Source organism: Thermobia domestica, chromosome 9 (genome assembly GCF_964235325.1).
Source record: "Thermobia domestica chromosome 9, izTheDome1.hap1.1, whole genome shotgun sequence".
NCBI classification, from domain to species: domain Eukaryota; kingdom Metazoa; phylum Arthropoda; class Insecta; order Zygentoma; family Lepismatidae; genus Thermobia; species Thermobia domestica.
In genome coordinates, this window is record NC_137462.1 from 107,858,167 (window position 1) to 107,881,672 (window position 23,506).

At 36.0% G+C, this 23,506-nt stretch overlaps 1 protein-coding gene across 5 annotated transcripts in view; it reads right to left on the reverse strand.

Annotated features, from left to right (window-relative positions):
- Positions 1 to 23,506, reverse strand: part of LOC145694916 (uncharacterized) — a 107,560-nt gene that overhangs the window by 7,853 nt on the left and 76,201 nt on the right. For all 5 annotated transcript variants that reach the window (XM_081771679.1, XM_081771681.1, XM_081771683.1 and 2 more), the window contains 4 exons: positions 22,044 to 22,296; positions 17,123 to 17,391; positions 6,462 to 6,594; positions 975 to 1,301 (listed from right to left, as the gene is read on the reverse strand). In XM_081771679.1, the coding sequence (XP_081627805.1) occupies positions 975 to 1,301; positions 6,462 to 6,594; positions 17,123 to 17,391; positions 22,044 to 22,296 (982 nt within the window). The remainder of the gene's footprint in view (positions 1 to 974; positions 1,302 to 6,461; positions 6,595 to 17,122; positions 17,392 to 22,043; positions 22,297 to 23,506) is intronic.

The window sequence follows — 23,506 nt, forward strand, 5'->3', positions numbered from 1 at the left end:
CGATTTACTATGTGTTACGATTTACTTGTAGTATTTACGATTTACTACAAGAAACACAACTGTGTTCTATTCCCGATTAATACTTATTTACTCCAGAGTAACGGCCCTATCTAGTTTGAAGAAACTCGTCCTATGAGAATTAAATCCCACTCTACTATCGAAATACTAAATCTGAGAGTAGATTTGATTAGGTTTATTATGTTTATTATTCTGTATTCTATTTTCCTTCCTTCTTATTTAACCCTTTTCCCCTTTTGTCCTTGACCAAAATTTCGGGCGGGAAACATTAACCCTTCTTTGCTACACCCCTGCTCGGTGATCTTTGACATTGAGGCTTTTCTTCCGTCCACTATTACTCTTCACCGATGTTGTCATGAATTATATAGGCCATTACCATCTTGAACACTTGTGATACACATAACATACTGATTACTTTAGATACAACTGCGCCAATTAACCATTTAGCACCAACAATCTACCTCTGAAACTCACAAAAGTCTTCCATTTTGAGATACTACCCCCTTCCTGCTTCAACACATACTTCTGCTTTACCTGTCCTGCCGTAATACAGACGATCATCTAACACATCAATAACATCGAGCCAGTACAGAACTCTCATCTTCAGTGTTCTCATCCCACACCGATTACGTATTACAAACTACAGATGCTTTTATTATTTTGATTTCCATCTGTATATATACACAAAAGAATTGAATTTACTCAAACTATCAACATATTCCTGAACTTTCTCTTTTTGACTGGATTTTTTTTATTCTGCTTTCCTCAGAATTCCTTCCATTCCATATTTACGCTTAATCCTCCAACTATAAATACAAGCAAGAAATGTGGACAAAAGAAAGGGGAGGAAAACAATGGCATATAACAAAAGGATTGCCCTTACGCTTTCCGAAGGAAGTATTGTCATAGAAAGCAACGTTTTAGTAATATTATACTCCGGATCTTTTTAAACCTACCTGGGCCCAATATGATGGAATAATCAACAACTTCTTCAATTGTTTGCATGTCCTTAAAGCTACATCAAATCCACTTTTCACATCAAAATTAATAAGCTCCAAATGGGTAAGCTTGGGTAATTTGCTGATGGCTACAATTAGATCTCCGTTGTTACCACTCTGTCCTTTCTCTAAACGCAGTTTCTGTAAACTACGCAGCTTACTGATAGCGTTCGTAACTTCTTTAGAAAATTCAGTGCATTCGCCGAGTTCTAGAGTCTCCAAGTTTGTCAAGTGTCGAAGCATTTCCAATCCTGTTTGGCCTAGCTCTTTGAAGGTTGTCAAAGACTGCAAAGAAAACGATAATCATTTTGTAAATCTCTCTCAACACAATAAATATGTACCATTAGATATGATTTTACGATTTACGAACTGAAATTATTTTAAAACTAATGACGAAAGTAACAGACTAATTGGACAAAAAATTTCAAATCACGCTAACGAAACAGTAACTTAAAATTACGTCCTTAAGTTTCGATTTCAGGAATTATGTACTTTCGCATTAGTCAAAAAGAATTCCAGAATATTCATATGGAAAATGGATTTATGTTAAATGTTAATATATCTATATGAGGATGGCAAAACATAATATGCCTTATGCAGAGTAGTTTTGACGTATGATTAGCGTCATACTAAAGGCCTGACTACTGCAGGAAACATGTCAGTCGAACTCTTTCGTATGGCATTAATTACACGTCAGAACGACTCTGCATAAGGTCTGATATGTCAGTTTTTGGCAATTTTCTGATTTTTCGCTTTGGTAGTGGGTCACAATGAGATCTGTATGCTGTAAAAAAACTGATAAAGTGGTAATTAAAAATTCCCTATTTGGCAGTAATATATATATCGTTTACACAAGTAAACTGGAAGTATTTTAAATTTAATTCATAAGAATGTAATTTGCTTGCCTGTACAACCGGTTTGATTTATTTATGCATGCGTGTCCTAATATAGTCACGAGAGAGTTCTGTACTGGAAATGATACGATAAAAGACAAGTATGCTCAATATTTTGAAGGAAAAAAAAGTTTAACGTCACACGTTTATGCCTTTTAGGCTGAGGGAGACGAATAATTAAGGCAAGTAAAAGATGATGCAAGAATTGATGGAAATGAGAGTTCCGTGAAAACCGACAGACAAGATGTTATTCACTATGAAATTACTTGGCCGGGATTGAACCACAGACCCACACCACAGGTAAGCACGCTACTACCGAAACATCGTGTCCCCTTCGAAAACAAGAGAGGATAATTATCAGATATCGAGAAATCACTCTATTAGCTATGGAGAAAATGGTATACTTAGAGAAAGTCTGGTTGAAATATACGGACCAAATAATACAAGACGCAAGGAACTAAAGCATATGGGAATTTAAGATCTGGCCCTAGGAAAGAATGGAAAGCTGCATCAAACCAATCGAAAGACTGCTGACTTGAGAATATATAGTAGCTCTAAATGTCTAGATCAAAAGTACCAGATCACAATTTTCTTTTTTTTCTTTCTTTTTCCTGCTACTGATTGTCTACATTATGCTACTATGCAAAAGTGACGAAGCTTCTGACATCCGATTTACACAAGCCTTTTGAAAAGTTACACAAACTGAGAATCCATACTTCGCTAATTTCACTTTTATAAATGTAACTGATTCTCTGTTTTAAACAGAATTCACACATTGTGAGTTTAACGTGTCTCTTCAGTACCGGAGCTACATGAACCGAAACCTCCTTGAGGTGGGATGGGAAACACTACTTGCGGGTATCCTCAGCGGAGAACAAATCTGGAACCACAGAAAACATGCACATTAGTCACTTGGACACAAAGGCGCGTTCTTCACGGAATTGATACGATGTAGTGCTGTTTGGTCAAACACTTGGTTAGAAAATGTTAAACAATGATTGTGTTAAATAATGCATATGTGAAAAGGTTTGTACAATGAGTTGAGGGAGAATTTTCAGTAATGCTCATCAAGATGAATCCTGCTAAGGTTGGGCTCTCAGTATGTTAAGAAATATCCTTAGAAGAGTATATAAATAGCGTTAAAACGTTAAAACCCCTATGTGGTTGCACTCAAGATTATATTATTATTATTGCATACTAGACAAACAACCACAAATCGTGTGCCTGACCGAACATTGGTTAACAAAAGACAAATAAAAACACAAAACTATTAAGTAATTAGTCACTTCTGTAGGGAAATAAACAGCAGGGGAGAATCAGTAATCCTAGTCGTAGAAAACTTGACACAAGATGTTACAAAAAATAGACATGCCAAGTACCGAGTTCGGTTATGAATGTGCAGTCATTACTATAGAAAAGTTAAATTTCATAATTGCTGTAGTATATCGTAGCCAACGGGGATCTCTTGACACCTTCTTTAATTCACTCAAAATGTTTCTAGAGGGCATACGAAATATACATAAGAAAAAAAATTATAATATGCGGATATTTCAACATAATTTCCTAAAATACTGCCCAGAAAAAGAAAGCGCAATTACACTTCTAAACACGTATAACATACATCTTAAATAAACCCACAAGAATAACCACGCACTCAAAAACGGCTATTGACAATGTATTTACTAATATAAAAGATGACATCAAACATGATATAATTGATGGCCTATCTGATCACACATGTCAGATGATGTACATAGAAACACACACACACAAACAAACAAACAAACAAACAAAAAAAATTGAAAATACACACGAAACACGCACAGTCAGAAACTACAGTCTAAGACATAAAGAGTAGTTTATGAGATAAGTAACAAACGAAATATGGGTGGACGTGTACAACAAATCCACAACTGACCAAAAATATAACGCCTTTTTGATCGTATTCACTGTATTTTTGACGCATCCTTCCCGAAAATAATAATAAAAACACTAAAAAATGTTGGGTGACACCAGAAGTTAGGGAACTCAGTAAAATAAAAAGACGCTTACTGAAAAACTCTCAACAAACAGGAAACAAAACACTAAATAAAACATTTATAAATCAATACAAAAGAAAATTACGTAATATTAGACAAGGTTACTACACAAACATAATAATGACAGTAAATAACAAAACAAATACACTGTGGAAGGTAGTTAATCAAAATACACGAAGGAAAAATAAACGTACACAAAACAATATTAGTCTTTGTGTCAATCAGACACAGATCACGGATCCTGACCAAATATCGGAAATATTTAATAACTACTTTACCGATGTTGAAGATAAATTAACGAATAAGACGCACGATTGCGGAAAGACTATTGAACTATTAAGAAATTTTAAACCTAGAACATGCAAAATTATGTTTCTCATGCCGATAATAGAACATGAGATATTTTATGAAATAAATAGACTAAAGCCAAATAAAGCTACAAGCGACGAAATTCCAATTGAAATAATCAAGCAGAACAGCCGGAATTTAGTACCAATACTCACATACCTATTCAATGAAAGTCTCAATACAGGAAAATATCCAACAAAATTAAAAGAAGCTAAAACAAAACCAATCATTAAACAGAGGGACAGAACACTGATACAAAATTACAGACCGATATCACTCTTAGACCCAATATATAAAATATTTGAGAAACTAATTATAAAGAGCCTAATAAATTTATTGAACAAACAACAGATACTATGCCATGAACAACACGGTTTTGTAACTAGGAAAAACCCAACTACGGGAACATATACGCTTATAAAAAACATACTAAAAGGGCTAAATGATAAAGTACTAATTTTAGATATTTTCTATGATTTAAACAAAGCTTTCGATCTCGTAAACCACAAAATACTCTTACGGAAACTTGAGCATTATGGCATAAGGGGGAAAGTGTTAAAGCTCATGGAAACCTATTTACAGGGTAGGACGCAAGCAGTTGAAGTGACCTACATACAAAATGGGAATGTAAAAACATATTTATCAAACCCAAGACAAGTCCGCAACGGCGTGCCTCAGGGCTCAATATGAGGTCCAATCCTATTCCTATTGTATATAAATGATTTCCCTGGAATATTGAAGAATTTTGAAGTAATTTTACATGCAGATGACACAAGCGTAATTGTGGAAGGTAAAACCATGAGTGAGCTAAGGAACAACACATATAGAGTATTAGATCAAGCCAAAAAAAATGTTCGAAAGTAACTGCTTATGCATAAACAACACAAAAACAAAATACCTACTTTTTCACACAAAACAAAACAAAAAATAAAAGAAACCAAAAATAAATTGACTGATCTAAAACTAGATTTCACCCATGAAATTAAATTTTTAGGACTAAATATAAATGAAAGTCTATCTTGGACAAACCCACGTAAAAAAAAATAATAGTAAAATTAAATTCCAGATTTTATGCACTCAGGATACTAAAAGAAACGTTAAACACTAAAGCTTTGATCCAAATATACTACGGGCTTATACACCCTATACTAAATTACGGCATCATTTTCTGGGGCAAATCTTCAAGCAGCAAAGCAGTTTTGATGAAACAGAAGCAAGCAATACGGATAATATTTGGTCTACACATGAGAACATCATGCAAAGATAAATTTAAACAGCACCACATCCTTACCCCTACCATTTATGTATGTATGTATACGAAACTGCAATCTATGCAGCAAAATGAAAGAAGACAATATTCTTACAAAACTAACATTAGTACAGGAAGGCCCAAGCCATATGGGAGTACAAATTTACAATAAGCTGTCCAGAGAAATAAAAAAATGAAGAAAATATAAATGTTTTTAAAAAGAAACTCAGGAGATTCCTGGTGGATAAAGTATATTACAGCGTGGCAGATTATCTTTGCAATAACGTGTATTAAATAGTGTAACATGTTTTCTTTTTTTAAGTGTATTAGAAACAAGAAACAGGACTATCTGAACCCTCCAAATACCAAATATATCTTGGCTTCAAATGGAGTAAAAGGCATTTCTGATCTAAATTATAATAATAATAATAATAATAAATTTCGCGAATTTAACCTAAAACTATTTTACACACTTAGTACCCGAAATACTACACTTTTATATTGTTTTATATATATAAATCTTCCTTAGAATTATTATGCCAATAATGGTATTTATCTCTTAAAACCAATTTTGAAAGAGCAACTTTCAAAAGTAAATATAATCTGCTAAAGTACATCAGTTTCTTCAATGGGAATGATGTGGTTAGTAGTGAAGTGAGAAAGAACAAAAAGTATTCCACGAAATCATCCATACGACGATGTTCTTCCACTATCGACAAACTTCCTAGCAAAGCTGGGGTACAATTGTGGCCCACGATCTACGCAAGCGTCGTAACTTTCTCTTTTCATATTTTATAAGGGAAACTACTATTTTATTTTACTAAGATTAATTTCAACTAATTTGCGTTCAGGACTGAATTTTGGAACCATACTAATGTAACTACTACTACAAAAAAGTACAGAAAATATTTCTTACTAAATGTCTCAGGTTTGTCAGGTCTCTAAAAACTGATAATGAACTCCGAAGGCTTATGGAATTTATGCTTCGCAGTCTTAATTCTTGCAGTTGTTTTAACTTACTAAGTGACTCTAATGAAATGTCAGAACACCTGAAAAGAGAAAAAGAAAATATATGTTACATATATTATGAAATTATGAGACAAGTTACATATACAGTTACGACTAAGAAAAGGTTGAATAGTGGAAATTTGCTAGTTGTTCAGCTCAAGGGGTCTGATTTTTTTTTTCCTGCAACGAAATTTATTTTAAAATCCTCATTTTTATTAATCTGGCGTAAACAAAATTTTCTTGCACCAATGAAGTGATCAAGCGCCCCAAATATTCCCAGTAGATTTAAACTGACTCTGCAAAAATACAATCTTAACATTTTCCTCATTTCTTCCAGTCACTTATGGAACTCAGCTTATATCAGAACTACAATGAATATGATTCTTCTTAGATGTTTAAAGTGCTACATGAAGGTGTGATGTAATTTATATAGACATAAAGAGAATATCGGAAATAAATTAAAGAAAAATTACATAGATCAATTTCAGTTTATCATAACACTTATACGAATCTTATCATGAGGTCAATTAGATAATTGGATGAGGTAATTTAAATAAAAGTTAAGATTTTCGCAAATCTTCACTGCTTCACCTTCAACTTCAGTCATATTCAAAATTCTCAAGAAGCTTATCTGCTCCATGTAGGTACTTCTGAACTTGTTTTTAGATTAAATACAACTCTTAAGAATTCTAGGACTGATAATACCGATACCGCTAGTCTGATAACTGAGTCCAACTGAATACAAAATTCAAGATGATGAGATCAAAAGCACTATGTTTTTATCTCCATTTCACAAACTTCTGAGCGCTACCACTATCTAGGAATATCTAATTTAGTAAAAGTTCAAGAACTTCAATGAGAAAAATGCTGTGTATATACACACACAGGCTGTTTGAAAACTTTTGCAAAAAACTTTAGAGCGATGATTCTTGCCATCAAAGTAAGTCGAAAAGTAGATCAACTTTGGTGTAGAAACGTCTTCTTTTGGCACAAGGACCAACCGAAAATTTGTCGGAAAAATGAGCAAACAGTCATAGCTAGAGAACTAAATGTCGGATTGAAATCAGATGAAAGGAAACATTCATTATTTTAATTATACGGCGCAAGGGTGGCTCAAAGGCAGCCTCAAAACAAATTAGGGAATTCCTTGGATATTTTACCCAAAGTAAAAGGTGTCAAGTGATAAAGGCCCAAATGCTGACAAGGGACCATTCTTTTTTCGACAATTCGATTTCTGAAAATGCTTGCTATCATCGGATGCAGCACCCGAAGAAACCGAGAAATACAAGTTTTTAGCGGCAGACTGTAAACAGGGCGGAGATAAAGGGGTCCAAAGTTCGAATACAGGACGCGGACGCAGAAACTGCATATAAACATGCCGTTTTGAAACGAGTGGATGAATTGAGATCAAATTTGAGGTGTGTGTATCGAGTGTGAAGGTGTTCGGAATAGGCATATTGCACATTATGTCGGCCATCTTAAAAGTCCCCATATTGGAATTATCGAAAATAAAGAAACGGAAAGGAAATCATGTAGCATATCAATTTAGGCTAGCTTGTTCCCAGAAATTCAAATATGAAGTTAGTTTTTACCAGCCCTTATGAGGATCCTTAACGCGCTAGGATTGTATGCACCTTTCATGCTTGATTTAACAACATAATACTCCCTCATCCACAGCAATAACTCTGCCCACATTCACAGCCCTATTTTGATGTTTCTGGTTCACGTTGAATCCACTGAAATGGCAGAAGACACAGGCTCGTATCCACAGGGAAGGGGGGGGGGGGCAAGGGAGCCGCCCCCAAAAATTTTATCTGCCCCCCATTTTTACGGAAGGCCTGCAAAAATCTCGATTAATTCTACGTGTAAACACTAAGAATAAAATGCAACATAAAAAAAAGAGATTCTTCCAATAATTTTTCCATTTTAACTATTTGACAACACTTCTAAACATATTTTAAAGGAGTTAAAGTAAAGTGTATCAGTCTTCTCGAATCTCGATATCAAATGACACAATACACATTGAAGTAAGTTTTCCGAAAAGAAGGAATATGTTCATAATATTTCACGCCACAGTTGTAATAGCGATCTGGGAGGTAGGAGACTAAGTGTGAAGCCAAATCATAAAAACAGGAGCAGGAACAAAGCGTTTATCTTTTGTCGATTGCAGTAACGGCGGTAGGTTACTGTTATTCTTTGTGCAGTTGTAGTACATACATGCATTGCAAAATCCTCGTCAACAGCAAACATATTAATTGTGGAACAATTAGTTGTGAAGAGAATTAAGAGCTCCGAGTTCCGTTAAAGGTGACTGATTCTTGTAAATTATTGTGGTGTGATATGTAAAACAAGAACTGTGGTGGAACATTCACCGAAAAAGGAATGGTTGCAAAAACTTTCATATGTTTGTTCTCGTAGAAGAATAAAGTTACGCTAAATTACCTTAATTAGATGAGTAACTGAGCAAGTAAACATATTTAACTTTTAAGGATTAAATTCCGGGTTGTGGGGCCAAGACTAGTAAAAATTTGCAAGATTTAGAAGAAAAATTAAGTAGCAGAATGTTTTATATTGTACTTGGGGTGGGAGATCCCGTGGAAGTAGCTAGTTTTCATATAATACGTTGTAAATTGGAACTATTTCTTAGTCGTGTACGCGTAATAATGTTGTCTTGTACGCGTAATAATGTAATTCAACATGAAAGAAGCAGTGATGCTTTTACTCGATACTAGATGGGTGTAGCGTTTTACTTACACTAAGAAAAATCCGTTCTCCGGACAGTGGTATATTGTACAAATATACGGAATCCTCTTGCTTACTACAAAAATCAAAACGGTCCATACGTTATCCGTATGCTACATAGGCACTGCCTTTAGGTGTTACATCATGTCGTTGCAGGATGTCTGATGTCTAACAGTATTCCTTATATTACATACATATATATATATGTTACCTTCGTCAGCTAAATGTTATACATTTCCATTTGTATGTGAGATCCTGACCGCCTATATTGTTTCATACGGAAAGTATGTATAGATGGAATACTTATACAGAGAGTATTATAAAACACGCGTTTTCAGTTATACGCTTGCTGCACGTTAAGTCCAAAAACTACAGGATTTATAAATGTAACATACGATATTACGTAGGCCACATACATTTTTTTCTCAGTGTAGCTTTGAATAACATTATAGTACTGTTTTTTTCTTTCTTTTTTTTCTTTTAGCTGTTTTGGTATGTCTTCTTGGTGTAGTGTGCAGGTGGTTCATTTATATAAAACGAGCTTAATTTAAGATTTTAAACAAGAATTTACTATAAATATTTTTAAAAAAATACAACTGTAATTGTAAACAAGGGAATTACTTCAAAGTTACCCGTCCACCTAATTTTCAACAAAAGCCATAATAAAATCTACAATCATCAATTTCTACTTAAACTTTACTCATTTTATGTTCTGTTATGTTACCTCGAGAGTGGGAGTATAGGGGGAGGAACCACAATTACATATGGAAATCCATTATTAACCTACAGGTGAGACTGGCGGGCCGCGCAGAGCACGGTTGTTGGTAGTTAATGGGGAGTGTGGAGTTGAGAGGGAAGAATGAGCGAAGCGAGAAGCCGAAGTAAGGTGGGATAACGCACTACTAGGTTACTTAGGTTATATCTACTTCCCACTTACTTTAGTACTTAGGTTTGTAGAGCTCTCCTATCTCAAGCAGAAAATCGTGAACGATTGTTGACGGTCTTTGTTCTTTCATTCATTAACCCATGAATTTTACACATATTCAAAAATTAATCTCATTATCAACATCATGTTTTACAAATGTTAGTACTGTCAATTCACATCCAGCGCAAAGACCCTGTACACTTGCAGCCATGTTTACTTGAAAATTATCCACAATCCAACCCTCCTGAACCTAGAGACAAGTAGTTCCCTCTACTTGCGAATTAGTCCCGTCTTTATAACCGCTTATCAAAAGATATTACACATAAATTACGCTTTACTTACATGTTATCAAGCACACAAGCAATCAAATTATCTATTTCTTCTAGGTAAATTTTCAAAATTTTGATAAAAACGGACGGGCAACTTCGCAAGTTAACCCTAAACAAGAGCCTCAGTAAAGTTTAATTTCCTTATTTCATAGTAGATCATCTCTCGTATGTTCATGGATATTTCCATTCCAATGTTCATAGATATTTCCCATTAACTTTACCGCTCCGTTTAGAGGGATGATAATTGTACATTTCTGACCCTCATTCAATATTAATTACTGATAGTTGTGTTTTTAAAAGAAAATATTGACTCTTGTACAAAGAAACTGCTAAGAATGTGTTGTGCTGGATTTAGTAAGATGAGTTTAAGTGTTAGTGTTGTGAAAATGCAGCCTATACTCTTACCTTATTTATCCTTTGGGTTTTACAAACAAATAAAGTTAGTAACAAAGTAAATCTGTTCTTTCTAATTTCATTTGCATACGCAGTGACAATAAATTCCGATTCCTCTAAGTGGAATTGATTGCAAAATTCTGACCCCTATTCAATATACAGTGGTAGCAACCATGCACTTGAAGAAAAGTGACTTGAGTTGATTTTAGTTTAGCGTCCCGTTCAGCAGTGAGGCAATATGAGACGTGGACCTACTGATTAACGTGGAATCCGAACCACATGAGCTGCCGCCGGGAATCGAACCCGGGTCTCCCACGCCAAAGGCGCGTAAGCTAACCGCTTAGCCACGAAGGAGCTCCACTTGAAGAAAATGTTGATCCTTGTAAAAAGAAATGAAAGAAAGGAAACTAATGAAATAATTTTCTTTTTTACAAGGGTCAACATTTTCTTCAAGTGCATGGTTGCTACCACTGTATTCAAAATAATTATTCATTATGATCAGTGGTGTTATTCCAATTTTTTAACAACCGGTTCTCTCTCTCTCTCTCTCTCTCTCTCTCTATATATATATATATATATATATATATATATATATATATGTGTGTGTGTGTGTAATGGAGAGAGAGTCTCTTAGGAAACAAACCATACAAGGTAGACAAAAGCAAATTTTTCACTGGATACCACACGTGACAGACCCCTACACACCATTCTAATACAAGGTGTTGTGACGAAATTAGGTAGCACTGCGAATATCTTGGAAACGAACTATCCAAAATAGATGCCTGTCAAAAAGTATTGAAAAGATCTTAATCCAACAATGGATCAACAATTGTTAATAATGGCATGTATGCGTTTCAAATATAAGTAACCCTTACTACTATACTCATATGATCCCAGTTCTCATTCTTGATATCTAACCATTTGAGATTAAGAAATAAACGCTTATACCTTATTCTGAGAGATCGTATGTTTAATTCTGCAGCTTTAAGAATTTCCAAGAACAAAGCTAAACAAACTTAAAACTGCTTGTTCTTTTTATAACTGGGTAAAATTTACTATTATGTCTGGATATAACAAACGGTTCTGCGAACTTGAAATATTTTAACAACCGGTTCTATCAAACCGGCTGAATAGCACCACTGATTATGATGAAAAGTTTAATCACGTCTAACGGACATTAAATGTAGCAACTGAACCTTAATTGTCTTACGAAATCTTTATTTTTGATAAACTAGCAGCGTTCACCCCGCTTCGCTGCGGTCACCCCGGAACGCAATAAACTTTGTTACTTAGATAATTTTTACTTTTTCGCTTTCAAGTGATATGATAAAAACCATAGAAGATTGCAGTAAATCTTAACATTATATCGCCTGTCATTTATGTTAACCCGCCCCGCTTCGCTGCGGTCATCCCGGTGCTGGCATATTGTAAAAGTGTCTGTAAAAATAAGCAAATCAATTAAAAAATTTTAAACAGAAGATTCAAGCTATTTTCCGCTGTATATCGCCTGTCATTTATGTTAACCCGCCGAGTGACACGGTCATGCGGGTTGCATATAAATACGCTTATTTTTACCTATGATGAACTAATAACAAAGGATTTGTACGTTATGGACACTTGAATGGTCAATTATCTCAAGACACTGGTAATTAAAAATTAAAGTGATATGATAAAAACCATCTAGGGTCCAAATCCTAATAACCCCCAAAAATGAAAGAAATTGGTTCAGCCGTATTAGCGTGATGAGCGGACAAAGGATTTTGTACGTTCTCTTTTATATATATAGATTTCGATTAAGTTGGTAGTGTTTAATTAGCTTGTACAAGTTTTGAATATATACAGTGGTATTTCATAGTGCACGATATATTTATTTATTTGTAACCCTCGTACTACCAATCGGGGGTTACTTTTTGCCCACGTTATACTTTTTGCATTATATTCACTAGTAATATCATTAATTTTCAGAACTTTCTAGTTATTGCCCTATGCTTTCCAGAAACATATACTAATTATATATTCAATTTGAATGTTCTGATTTATCGTAAATTGACATCTTTTTACAGGGTTAGAAAAAAAAAATCTCAAAACACTTCATACAGGACACGTAAGTTTGGCCCTCCACTGTACAACTTGTGTTGCGGTTGCCGATCTTTTTTTTTTTTTTTTTTGTTTTTGTTTGTTTGTTTATTTTCAGTGTGTCATGTGGACCTTCCTCTTTCGTAAGCAATAACCCGTTCACCTGTGAGTGTCGCGGTCTGAAAGTGGTGCGGTAAAATGGGCGACCTGACAGACTTCCAAAGAGTCATGATCGTTGGTGCTCGTCTGGTTGGAGCTTCAATGGCAACAGTGGCGAACATTGTGGGGGTATCGAAAGGCACTGTGTCCAACGTCACGAGGACATACACAATTCATGGGCAAACGACGTCTACAAAGCACAACAGTGGTCGAAAGACAATCCTTTCAGATAGGGACCGGAGGGCATTAAAACGGACTGTAGCAGCTAAAAAGACCACTGCAATGAAAATTACGACTGAACTCAATTCCGGCCTACAGAACCCGGTTTCATCGAAAACAGTGCGACGGAAACTTCATAAAATGAAAATTCATGGCAGGGCCTCTATCGCCAAACCCCTGGTCACAGCAGTAAATGCGAAGAGGCGTATCCAGTGGTGCAAGGACCACAAGGCGTGGACTCATGAGTAGTGGAAACACGAAATGTGGTTCAATGAATCGACCTTCACCTTGTTTCCAACAACTGGTCGTGTTTACGTATGGAGAACACCGTCGCAGGCCTATGATACAGACTGTCTGCTCCCAACTATAAAGCATGGGGTGGTTCTGTTACAGTATGGGCAGTGATATCGTGGTTTTCTGCAGAGCCCTGCATGGAATGATGAATGCTAAGGCGTATGAGGCCATTTTGGGGGACCAGGTTCTACCCATGGCCCAAATATTGTTCCCTGATGGTGATGGCATCTACCAAGATGATTTGGCACCCTGTCACGCTGCAAAAATGGTGAAATCATGGTTTGAAGAGCATGACCAGGAGCTATCACACCTCCCCTGGGTCCCACAATCACCAGATCTGAACATCATTGAGCCATTGTGGTCTGAGTTAGAAAGGCGTGTTCGGTCTCATTACCCTCCACCAGCATCCCTTAAGGAACTGGAGCATGTTTTGGAGGAACAATGGTACAAAATTCCACACACCACGATTTAGGAGCTGTATACGTCCATTCCACGTCGGATCCAAGCTGTTTTGGACGCAAAAGGAGGCCCCCACACCATACTAGGTACGATTTTCACACTTTTGCAAACGTTTTAGATTTTTTTGTCCCAACCCCTGTATGTTGTGGACACAACGTATCCCTCGTTGGTAGGACATTTTATTATTGTAGCGATCTGGCTTTTACAGATAGCAGTATTAAACATGTATTTTAATTCTAATTCGTGTAGTTAGTAATACATATTTAATAAAATTTACGTTTGTTTTTATGTAGATTACAGAATGTTAACTTCTGTATGTAGAGGGGATAACAGAATTTATGTATGTAGAGGGGATAACAGAATTATGTAGAAGCAAAATACTTAAACATTCAAGGCAGATATGATGAATTGCTGATGTTACTATTTGATGCACTATAATATGGTTGGCTTCCCCCCCTAACTTTTACCGGGCCCCCTCTACATTTTTGGGCTGGCTACGGGCCTGAGAAGACACTACCATTAATTTCGCCTGTTCAAAATTTCCAGCACCCGTAACTACTCAACACATAAAGGTTGGTAAAAACTAACTTTACATTTGAATTTCTGGAAACAAGCAAGCCAAAACTGATATGCCACATGATTTCCTTCCCGTTTCTTTATTTTCGATAACTCCAATATGGGGACTTTTAAGATGGCCGACATGTTGCGCAATATACCTATTCCGAACAGCTTCACACTCGATACACACACCTCAAATTTGATCTCAATTCCTGCACTCGTTTCAAAATTACATGATGTTTACATGCAGTTTCTGCGTCCTGTATTCGAACTTTGGACCCTTTTATCTCCGCCCTGTTTACTGTCTGCCGCTAAAAACTTGTTTTTCTCTGTTTCTTTGTATGCTGCATCCGATGATAGCAAGCATTTTCAAAAATCGAAATGTCAAAAAAAGATGGGGTTCCTTGTGTGTGTACGAGGCCTGTCTAAAAAGTATCCGACCTTAATTTTTTCCACGCAAAGTAGTGATTCTCAGGCGGCGCCACCCTGCACGGTGGAAGGAGGAACCTTAATGCGCATGCTTGAATTTTTTCACCGCGTTCGCGTGTGCCAGTCGTGAGCTGGTGGTCGCGAAGTGAGGTGCTGTTGGTGGTGTTCGTCGGATTTAGTGTTTCTCGCAAGATGACTGAACGAATTGAGCAAAGATACTGCATCAAATTCTGTCAAAGGCTGGGTGATTCTCAAAGCCAAACAATTCGTAAGATTCAGCAGGTGTTTGGAGAAGATGCGATGGGTGTAACACAAATTAAACAATTGTTCAACCGATTCAAAGATGGCCGCACATCAGTCGAGAGTGAGCAGCGTAGCGGCAGGCCCCAAACTGCTCGGAATGCAGCTGTTGTTGAGCGGGTGCGAAATCTGGTGATGGCAGATCGCCGTTTGACAGTGCGGGAGATTGCAGATGATGTTGGAGTGAGTAAAGATTCTGCACATGCAATTTTGCGTGACGATTTGAACATGAAACGAGTGGCTGCTAAATTTGTACCCAAGTTGTTGTCTCAGGAACAAAAAGACACCCGTTTTGACGTTGCACAGGACCTTCTGGACACCACCAACACTGATCCTGGGTATCTGAATTCCGTGATAACTGAAGATGAGTCATGGGTGTACGGGTACGACCCAGAAATAAAACAACAATCGTCTCAATGGAAGCATCCCGATTCTCCAAGGCCGAAGAAAGCGCGGCAGGTGCGAAGCAAAATCAAGGTGTTACTGACTGTTTTCTTCGATGCCCGTGGAATTGTGCATCACGAGTACGCACCGGAAGGACAAACAGTGACAAAGGAGTACTATCAAGATGTTCTCAGGCGACTCCGTGACGCAGTCCGGCGCAAAAGACCAGACATGTGGACAGCGAAGAACTGGCACGTCCATCATGACAACGCCCCAGCACATTCATCCCAATTGATCCACACGTTCTTAGCCAAACATGGAATTACAACCGTTCGCCAACCTCCCTACTCTCCAGACCTGGCTCCTTGTGACTTCTGGTTGTTTCCAAAATTGAAGACGCCTCTGAAGAGATCCCGTTTTGAGAGTAGAGAAGACATAATGCGGAACACGACGACGGAGCTGAACAACATTCCAAAAGACGACTTCCAGCGGTGTTTCCAGCAGTGCAAGGATCGGTGGGCTAAGTGTGTGGAAGCACAAGGGGCCTACTTTGAAGGGGATTAGGGTCCCAAATCTGTCAGGTATTCGCAACTATTTTTCTGGCCAAAGGTCGGATACTTTTTAGACAGCCCTCGTAGAGATGATTGTTCACACTTACTAACTTCGGCGCATACAAAGGTGATATATTCGGCACCACATTTACTCTCAAGTTTCCAAAGATACCAATTTTACAGAGGCTGGGTGAATTCTTGATTCCTACTGGAACAAGAATAGAACGGTAAGTAATTCCTGCTCCCACCGAGTACGGCACTGTGTGTCTATTCTACCAAACAAAAATAAACAATAATTACAATATTTCAAGAAGTAAAAAATAGTACATTTCTGGGTAACGAATAAAAAAATGTTAAGACACGTTTGACAGGAAAATTAATCTAGTTTGTCCCAAATTCCGCTAAATTTATCGTTCCAGGTATGATGAACGATTTACAACAACTAAAATATACACGCATATTTCGCAACTTTTCTAACTGTTACTATTAATGTCCTGACTACTAATATCTGGATAAAATATCTTTTACGTATGGTTTCCATGTTTTAATTTTCTATTGTCATCTTGATTTTTCTTTGCTGATTTACTGCACTATCGTTACAGACATTCTGCCACGTTTCCTAACGTTTCTATTGTGCAAATATATTCTTGGTGTACGTTCCTGAATTAATGCACAATTAAAATGTCCATATATTCTTGCCTTAATTATCTTGCACCTAAATGTTAGTTCAAAGACTAACATATATCCATACCTGAGCGCTGTTGCGTTGATGGTTTGCAGCTGTGGACAAGCTGCCGCTACATTCTCAACCACATATGCTGGACAACGACACAGGTCTAATCTTTTCAGGTAAGTAGCACCTCCAATCTCCTGGCAGAATTTCTCCCACATTTTGGCTTCAGACTGGCTTGGCACAATCATCTTCCTCAAATCTAAGTGTTCAGTTCTATTCCGCCATAAAGCAAGCGAAAAGCCTTCCCAATCCGTTACAATGGAATTTTTCATCCTCACTGTGCGCCACTAGAAAAGGAAGTTAACATATATATGACTGCATTATGTCTATAATATTCCAAATTTTGCTACTAAATATACCATTTGGTTTTATATCATTGTCTACCTCTGGGTTTTCATTCCAACTAGTTTTGTTCTGCGTTTTCTTTTTTCTATATAAACAATACGGAATATAATTCTTTATAAATATAAACCATTCTGCCTCAAAGTATCTTTAATTGACAGATAACAGGGAGTTCTCATCTGCACACATACAGGGAGTCTCTGAAGAAAATGAATCGGTTAGAACGTACTATTGCCTGATTCACCAAGGAAAGTACTATGTCATAATGGCTATCTTGAATACATGTAGTTTACGTTCACCTATGTCGAACTTACAAGACCACATCATAGAGGATATTTTGACAACTTACTTACACATACATTAAAGTAATATCTCAAAACATAAATCCATCTCCTTTAACCTAAAAGGCATAATACTTGGACGTAAAATTAGAAATTTCATTTCATTTCAAAACATACAAAAAAGCAATACCAACTATATTTATACCGACTGAAATGCTCATCAGCTTAGAATAAATAAATCCGGATCTTACAGTAATATTAGGTCATGTTCTTCATGATCTTGCTGCTACATTGACCATTTCTGGAATAAGCTTACTGATTGTTATTTTGCTTTATGTCCTACAGACAGAGAACGGGAATTAATGTTTACGTTCCGAACTACGTCGTGATTTAAATCCGGCGCTTGGCTGGTGCACAGATCATAACGCATCATCACTTCGTACGGATACAGGCCTTTTTCTTACAACACTTCCTAATCTACAACAAACCTAGGTATCAGATAAATAAGCAGGTATCTCTAAGAATATTGGATCAATATTGCATATCCTTTTAAAGACTCGTTAAAATAAACTGCAATCCCATTTTAATCTGTGATGACAGACATTGGTACGATGACGCTTGGAGTATGAATCAACATACATATTGAAAAACTATTTATTTTACGGAAAGTATAATCAAAATAAAACGCTTAGAATTTAAAAAAGAAAAAAAATCTGATGAAAAATCGAACCTTCTTGTTTTCACGCCAATGCTTTATTAGTAAGTTAATATCGTATGGTTAGCATTCGGTACATGCATTTTCTTAAACCTTGATTAAAATAATATATTTTGACTATTAACTCGTAACTGTATATTTGTATTATACTTTTTCATTTAATCAAAATGCTATACTTTTTTTTTTTCTTAAATCACGTTTTCTTGTGTGTTAACTAGCAGAAAAGAACAATTCACCGTAATTTATGGACTAAATCACACGCAACAAGTAATGTTAATTCACATCTTGAATTTAGTGTCGTACTATGTAGGCTAAAATAGACGAACGATAATGGTGGGCAAACTGGCGAAATGACTAAGCGAAACAAAAATGCAAGAAAATCTACGGACACGATCTTCTTCACTACACTGACAAACTCATAAATCTACAAAACAAGTTACTTTTCGTCAGAGATCAAAGTTTTGGCAATGGGGTTATGATTTCTATACTTTATCTTCCGATATCTTTCATGCTTAATACTGAATTCCATGAAAAGTATGCGATTTAAGCAAAATCAGAATTTACTCTCAGGAAACTTATAGCACGAGACATTATTAAGGGAAAAGCAAGATTAAAAAGTTCTTTTAGACACCGGAAACGCTTAGAATCAATAACCCTAATCGTGTAGCATTAATAGAAGTAATTATGCGTGAAACTTCTGTCTACTTACTAATCTTGCTTATTGCACATGCGGAAAACGTAGATATTGACACATGCGCACACTAGGATCTTTACTGGCAACCACAAATTCCTAGGTTTCCTAGGTCATGATTCACAAATTTCCAATCTATAAATAACGTAAAAAAAACAACTATATTTTTTTCCGACTAGAGGTTCCACATACGCATGTTCATGTATATGGCGTGTATGTGTATGTGTGTGTAGGTAAAAAAGTTCTGCACAACAGACTACTTATTGTATAAAATATTCCCTATCAAATAGCCGGTATGACAAAACGAGAAATGGGTTCTGAGAAGTAAAAATCTGTACTTAAATTCCCTGACTTTTCCAATACCTTTTTACGAGTAAGCTGAATTTCCTAACTTTTCGAAGTTTTCTAGGGCGGTGGGAAACCTGTATACACAAAAGTAACATATTATGTATTTTGACACAAATAATGGCCACCACTGAAAATACATACAATATTTTATCCAGCGGTACCATGCTGTTTTACAGAGAATTAAATATCTTAAGAATCTACATTTAACGAACAGACTCAGCTAATGCACTTGAAGGTCTAAACGGAATGAAGCTTCAGCTAACTGTGTCTGAAATGAAATGAAATTTCTAGTTCTACACCTCACAGTAATGTTCTTTCGGCTAAAAGAGACGGATGATTACTGAAAGGGAATGCTTATGAAAGAATTGGTGGTTTGAGAATGGAGGGAAAACGGGATTACCCTGAGAAAACCCACACACAAGATGCTGGCTCCTATAAACTCACCTATCTGGAATCGAACCAGAGATTTTCCACACTGCACCTATATAACTGAGTCACCATCGAGCCCCCACTAACTGTATCGAATACAATAGATGTGTTTGTGCGCAAAGTACAAGATTCTACGTTGAAACTTACCTGATAGTTTATTATTGTTACTATTATGAAAATGCACTAAACGCATCTGTGCTTTTGCCTAAGTACTTAGCAGAGCTCATTTTTGAATGGGGTGAGGTTTCTTGGCAAACAGTGTAAATGTATATAAATAGAGATTTTGTATAATCGGTCTTCAAATACCATCTTTCGGTAAAATAACTTTAATAGGCCTCGAAGAAAGTTTCACTGCAGTATAATTTATACTCCAATACGGAACTACTGAGACAATTCTCATTGCGCATCTTCTACACAAACCAAAATTTATTTTCCCTACTATTATTCATTCATACAAATATTCGTCTAAATAACAGCTGGTAGTCTAAAATCTGGGGTTGAGAAGTAAAGTAGTATAAGTCATAATATTAATTGGACAAAAGAAGCGAAAAAAATGTTTCCAAGACAATATTTTGTTGAATTGCGTCGATTGTTTATTGACGAAAAACTTGTTCACTTCCTGCGTTCCAGTTGTCTACATTTCAAAACCTTCCTAGTGTTCCACGTACTAATGTAAGTAAGAAAAAAATATAACTCAATTTTGACCAAAAAGTGACTTGGCATAGATTACCTCTCAACCCCAGAAATAGCCTATCCTACAAACAACATACGTATGAAACTTCCAAGTTTATGCACAAAATTTCAACATCTATGTGTAGTAACAGAACTGTTTAACCAGGGCATGTTCACCAATATCAGCACTTCAAATAATGGCTCAGCATGGATGAATATCTTCATTATACAGCGTTAATACTGCAACGCTAAGAACCTATTCTTATAGTGTAGTTAATATAATTTTCTATATTTAGATTACTAGAAGTTGTGCTGAGATTCTTCTTTTTCTATATATTTAGGGTGAGTGTAAAGGTTCGACCATTGCCAATAGATGAAAGAATATTTTCTTATCTTTCCAATGCATTTTGTACGGGGAGACAATATTCAAATTAATTCAATCAAATTCAAAAAGATCGATATTCTAAGTTTAATTTTAATATTCGATTGATATTAAAAACTGCACGGATTATTTCCTGGTAAATGATTCAATTTATTTTCAGACAAAAAAGTTTGAATCGATCTGAATTTAATTGATTTATTTTGTCTATTCTCTCTCCAAACTAAACACATTGAAAAGGTACGAAATACGTGCGGCCACCTACTGGTTATTAGTTCTTTCAAGTCACCGTAAGCTCCACCCTATCCTAAAATACATTCTTTTGAAGTGAAGCACAAAAATGTTAGAAGTAATTTCATAATTCATCCAGTATCATTCCGTATTAACCCACTTTAAACCAATAGCGTCATTTCAGGTTTCGTTTTTTTTTTTTTTTTTTTTTTTTTTCTGGGGGAAGGGACGTAAGAAGACTCTACACCGATGTAAAGGAAATTTAAAGTTTTTCATCAATACATTACTGTATTTTTGATGGGGGAGGCAACCCACTAAAATTACGTTCCTTGTTTCATTCAAACTTAAAATTTTAAACTTTCGTTACACGATAAAACCTCCAGACCCAGAAGATATAGTATATCCCATACACATGAAACAAAAGTCGGTCAGACTTCTTGAATAACAATGACTTTTTTTATCAGAAAGTAATATTAATGAAGATATGCAACTTTGCAGATTTCACGTAAAATAGCAGGAAACTGTGGTAAGCTCCATGACTTTAAACATTTTTTAAAATTATTTATTTAGTTTAAGTATTGAATTTCCTGATTCTTTTGTTTGTGGGAACTCTGAAAGTACGGAAACTCTATAATCTTCTCAGGAATCTCTCAACTAACGCCCATTAACTACCAAAATTCACGACAGTACTCAAATAGAAGAATCATATACTTTTTTCCTTCTATTTCTACCTAGGGATGAGTGTATAAGTTCTGAGAGTATTTGATACTCCCTTTTTCTTTTTCCTTTAATACGCGTTACATCTTAGCTACAATAAAATAAAATAAAATAATGAAAACATAAGTGCTAACCAACGACGGATGTCCAGCTAAATCACGCCACATGCGACACACTCGTGCAGCACGAAGTAACTCTTGCACTTTCAAATAGTGGAAAACATGCAGGAGAGCGTTGTAGCCGGAACTAAGGTTCAGCATGAAGTGAGCTGCGAAAGGATTGCTTCGACTACTGGTTACATCAGAATCTCGTGTTTTCTTGAACCTTTTAGGACACGGTTTCTCCGTCGAACTTAGTTTCCTCTTCTTTGCGATGTCATCAAACCCACTGCAAGTACACAATGCAAAATACCAAACTATTAAGTAGAAACAAATTAACTGGGAAGTATAATTAAAATAATTGTATACCTACAGTATTCACTGTAAATTTTCTTACAACCGGTATGAAAAAGGGGAAGAGAAAACACTAATTAATACAATATTCTTCAGTTACACGTTTAAATTTACCCTTAGAACAAAGTCGTAATATAAAATTTTAGATGTAAGATCCATGTTCCACGTATAGGCTGCTGCATTATCTTTCGAAAGTCCCTCACACTGAAAAAAGAAACAAACAAAACACATTACAGTTGCAACAAAACACAGCAAAATACTCTTAAAAATTCAGTATTGTATATCTCTATACAACGAAGACATACATGGGGAGATAATCCCTGACAAAAAATTCAACAAAAACAAATCAGGGTCTATGAGTTACTTTCAAAGAAAGTTAGAAGTGCAGCAGGTCAAACTTTAACTAGAACATATAGTAACAGATTGAATGCTAATGTCAAATGACGAAAATCTTAGTATTCAATGTATTCAGTGATCTCTGAACGATTCCCTCTTTCGCCATTTAGACTTATACCATTTGAAATTTTAGCCACAAAAGACAATGAGATGTAGGTCTATAATCATTGGCGTCTCTGGCATGTAAAATTTGGGGGGGACATCAAAGGAAATGATCTAACTGCTAGTATCTCAGCGGAATTTTAGATTATGTCACTTCAAAATATTGGGGGGGACGCGTCCCCCCGTCCCCCCCGCCAGAGACGCCCATGTCTATAATCAATGTTGGAAACAAATCCTACACCATTGTTTTATCAGGACACTTTCTTTACATCCTACATTATTATATTAACATATTGTGTATTTACGTAAATAATCTTTACAGAGTTGGAAACTAATTTTAAAGAGTAACACAACGCATAAAATTAAGTTTCAAATTCATGGTCTATGGTTTATAGCAAATTCATTTCAATCCTTTCTTTCTTTCTTTCTTTTCTTTTTATATATCGCCCTCTATTTTATGCTTTAAATAAAATTACAACGACTGTATATATAACATACGGGATCTACACAACTCAGCTCCTGACTCACAACTCTCAACGCACCCTGACTCAACTTGTTTAGCACGTACGTAACGTATTTTCCTATACAGATCTTTAGTTTCCAACTCATGGCCATCGAAGATGGGGTTTGTATTTAATCGAATTTTC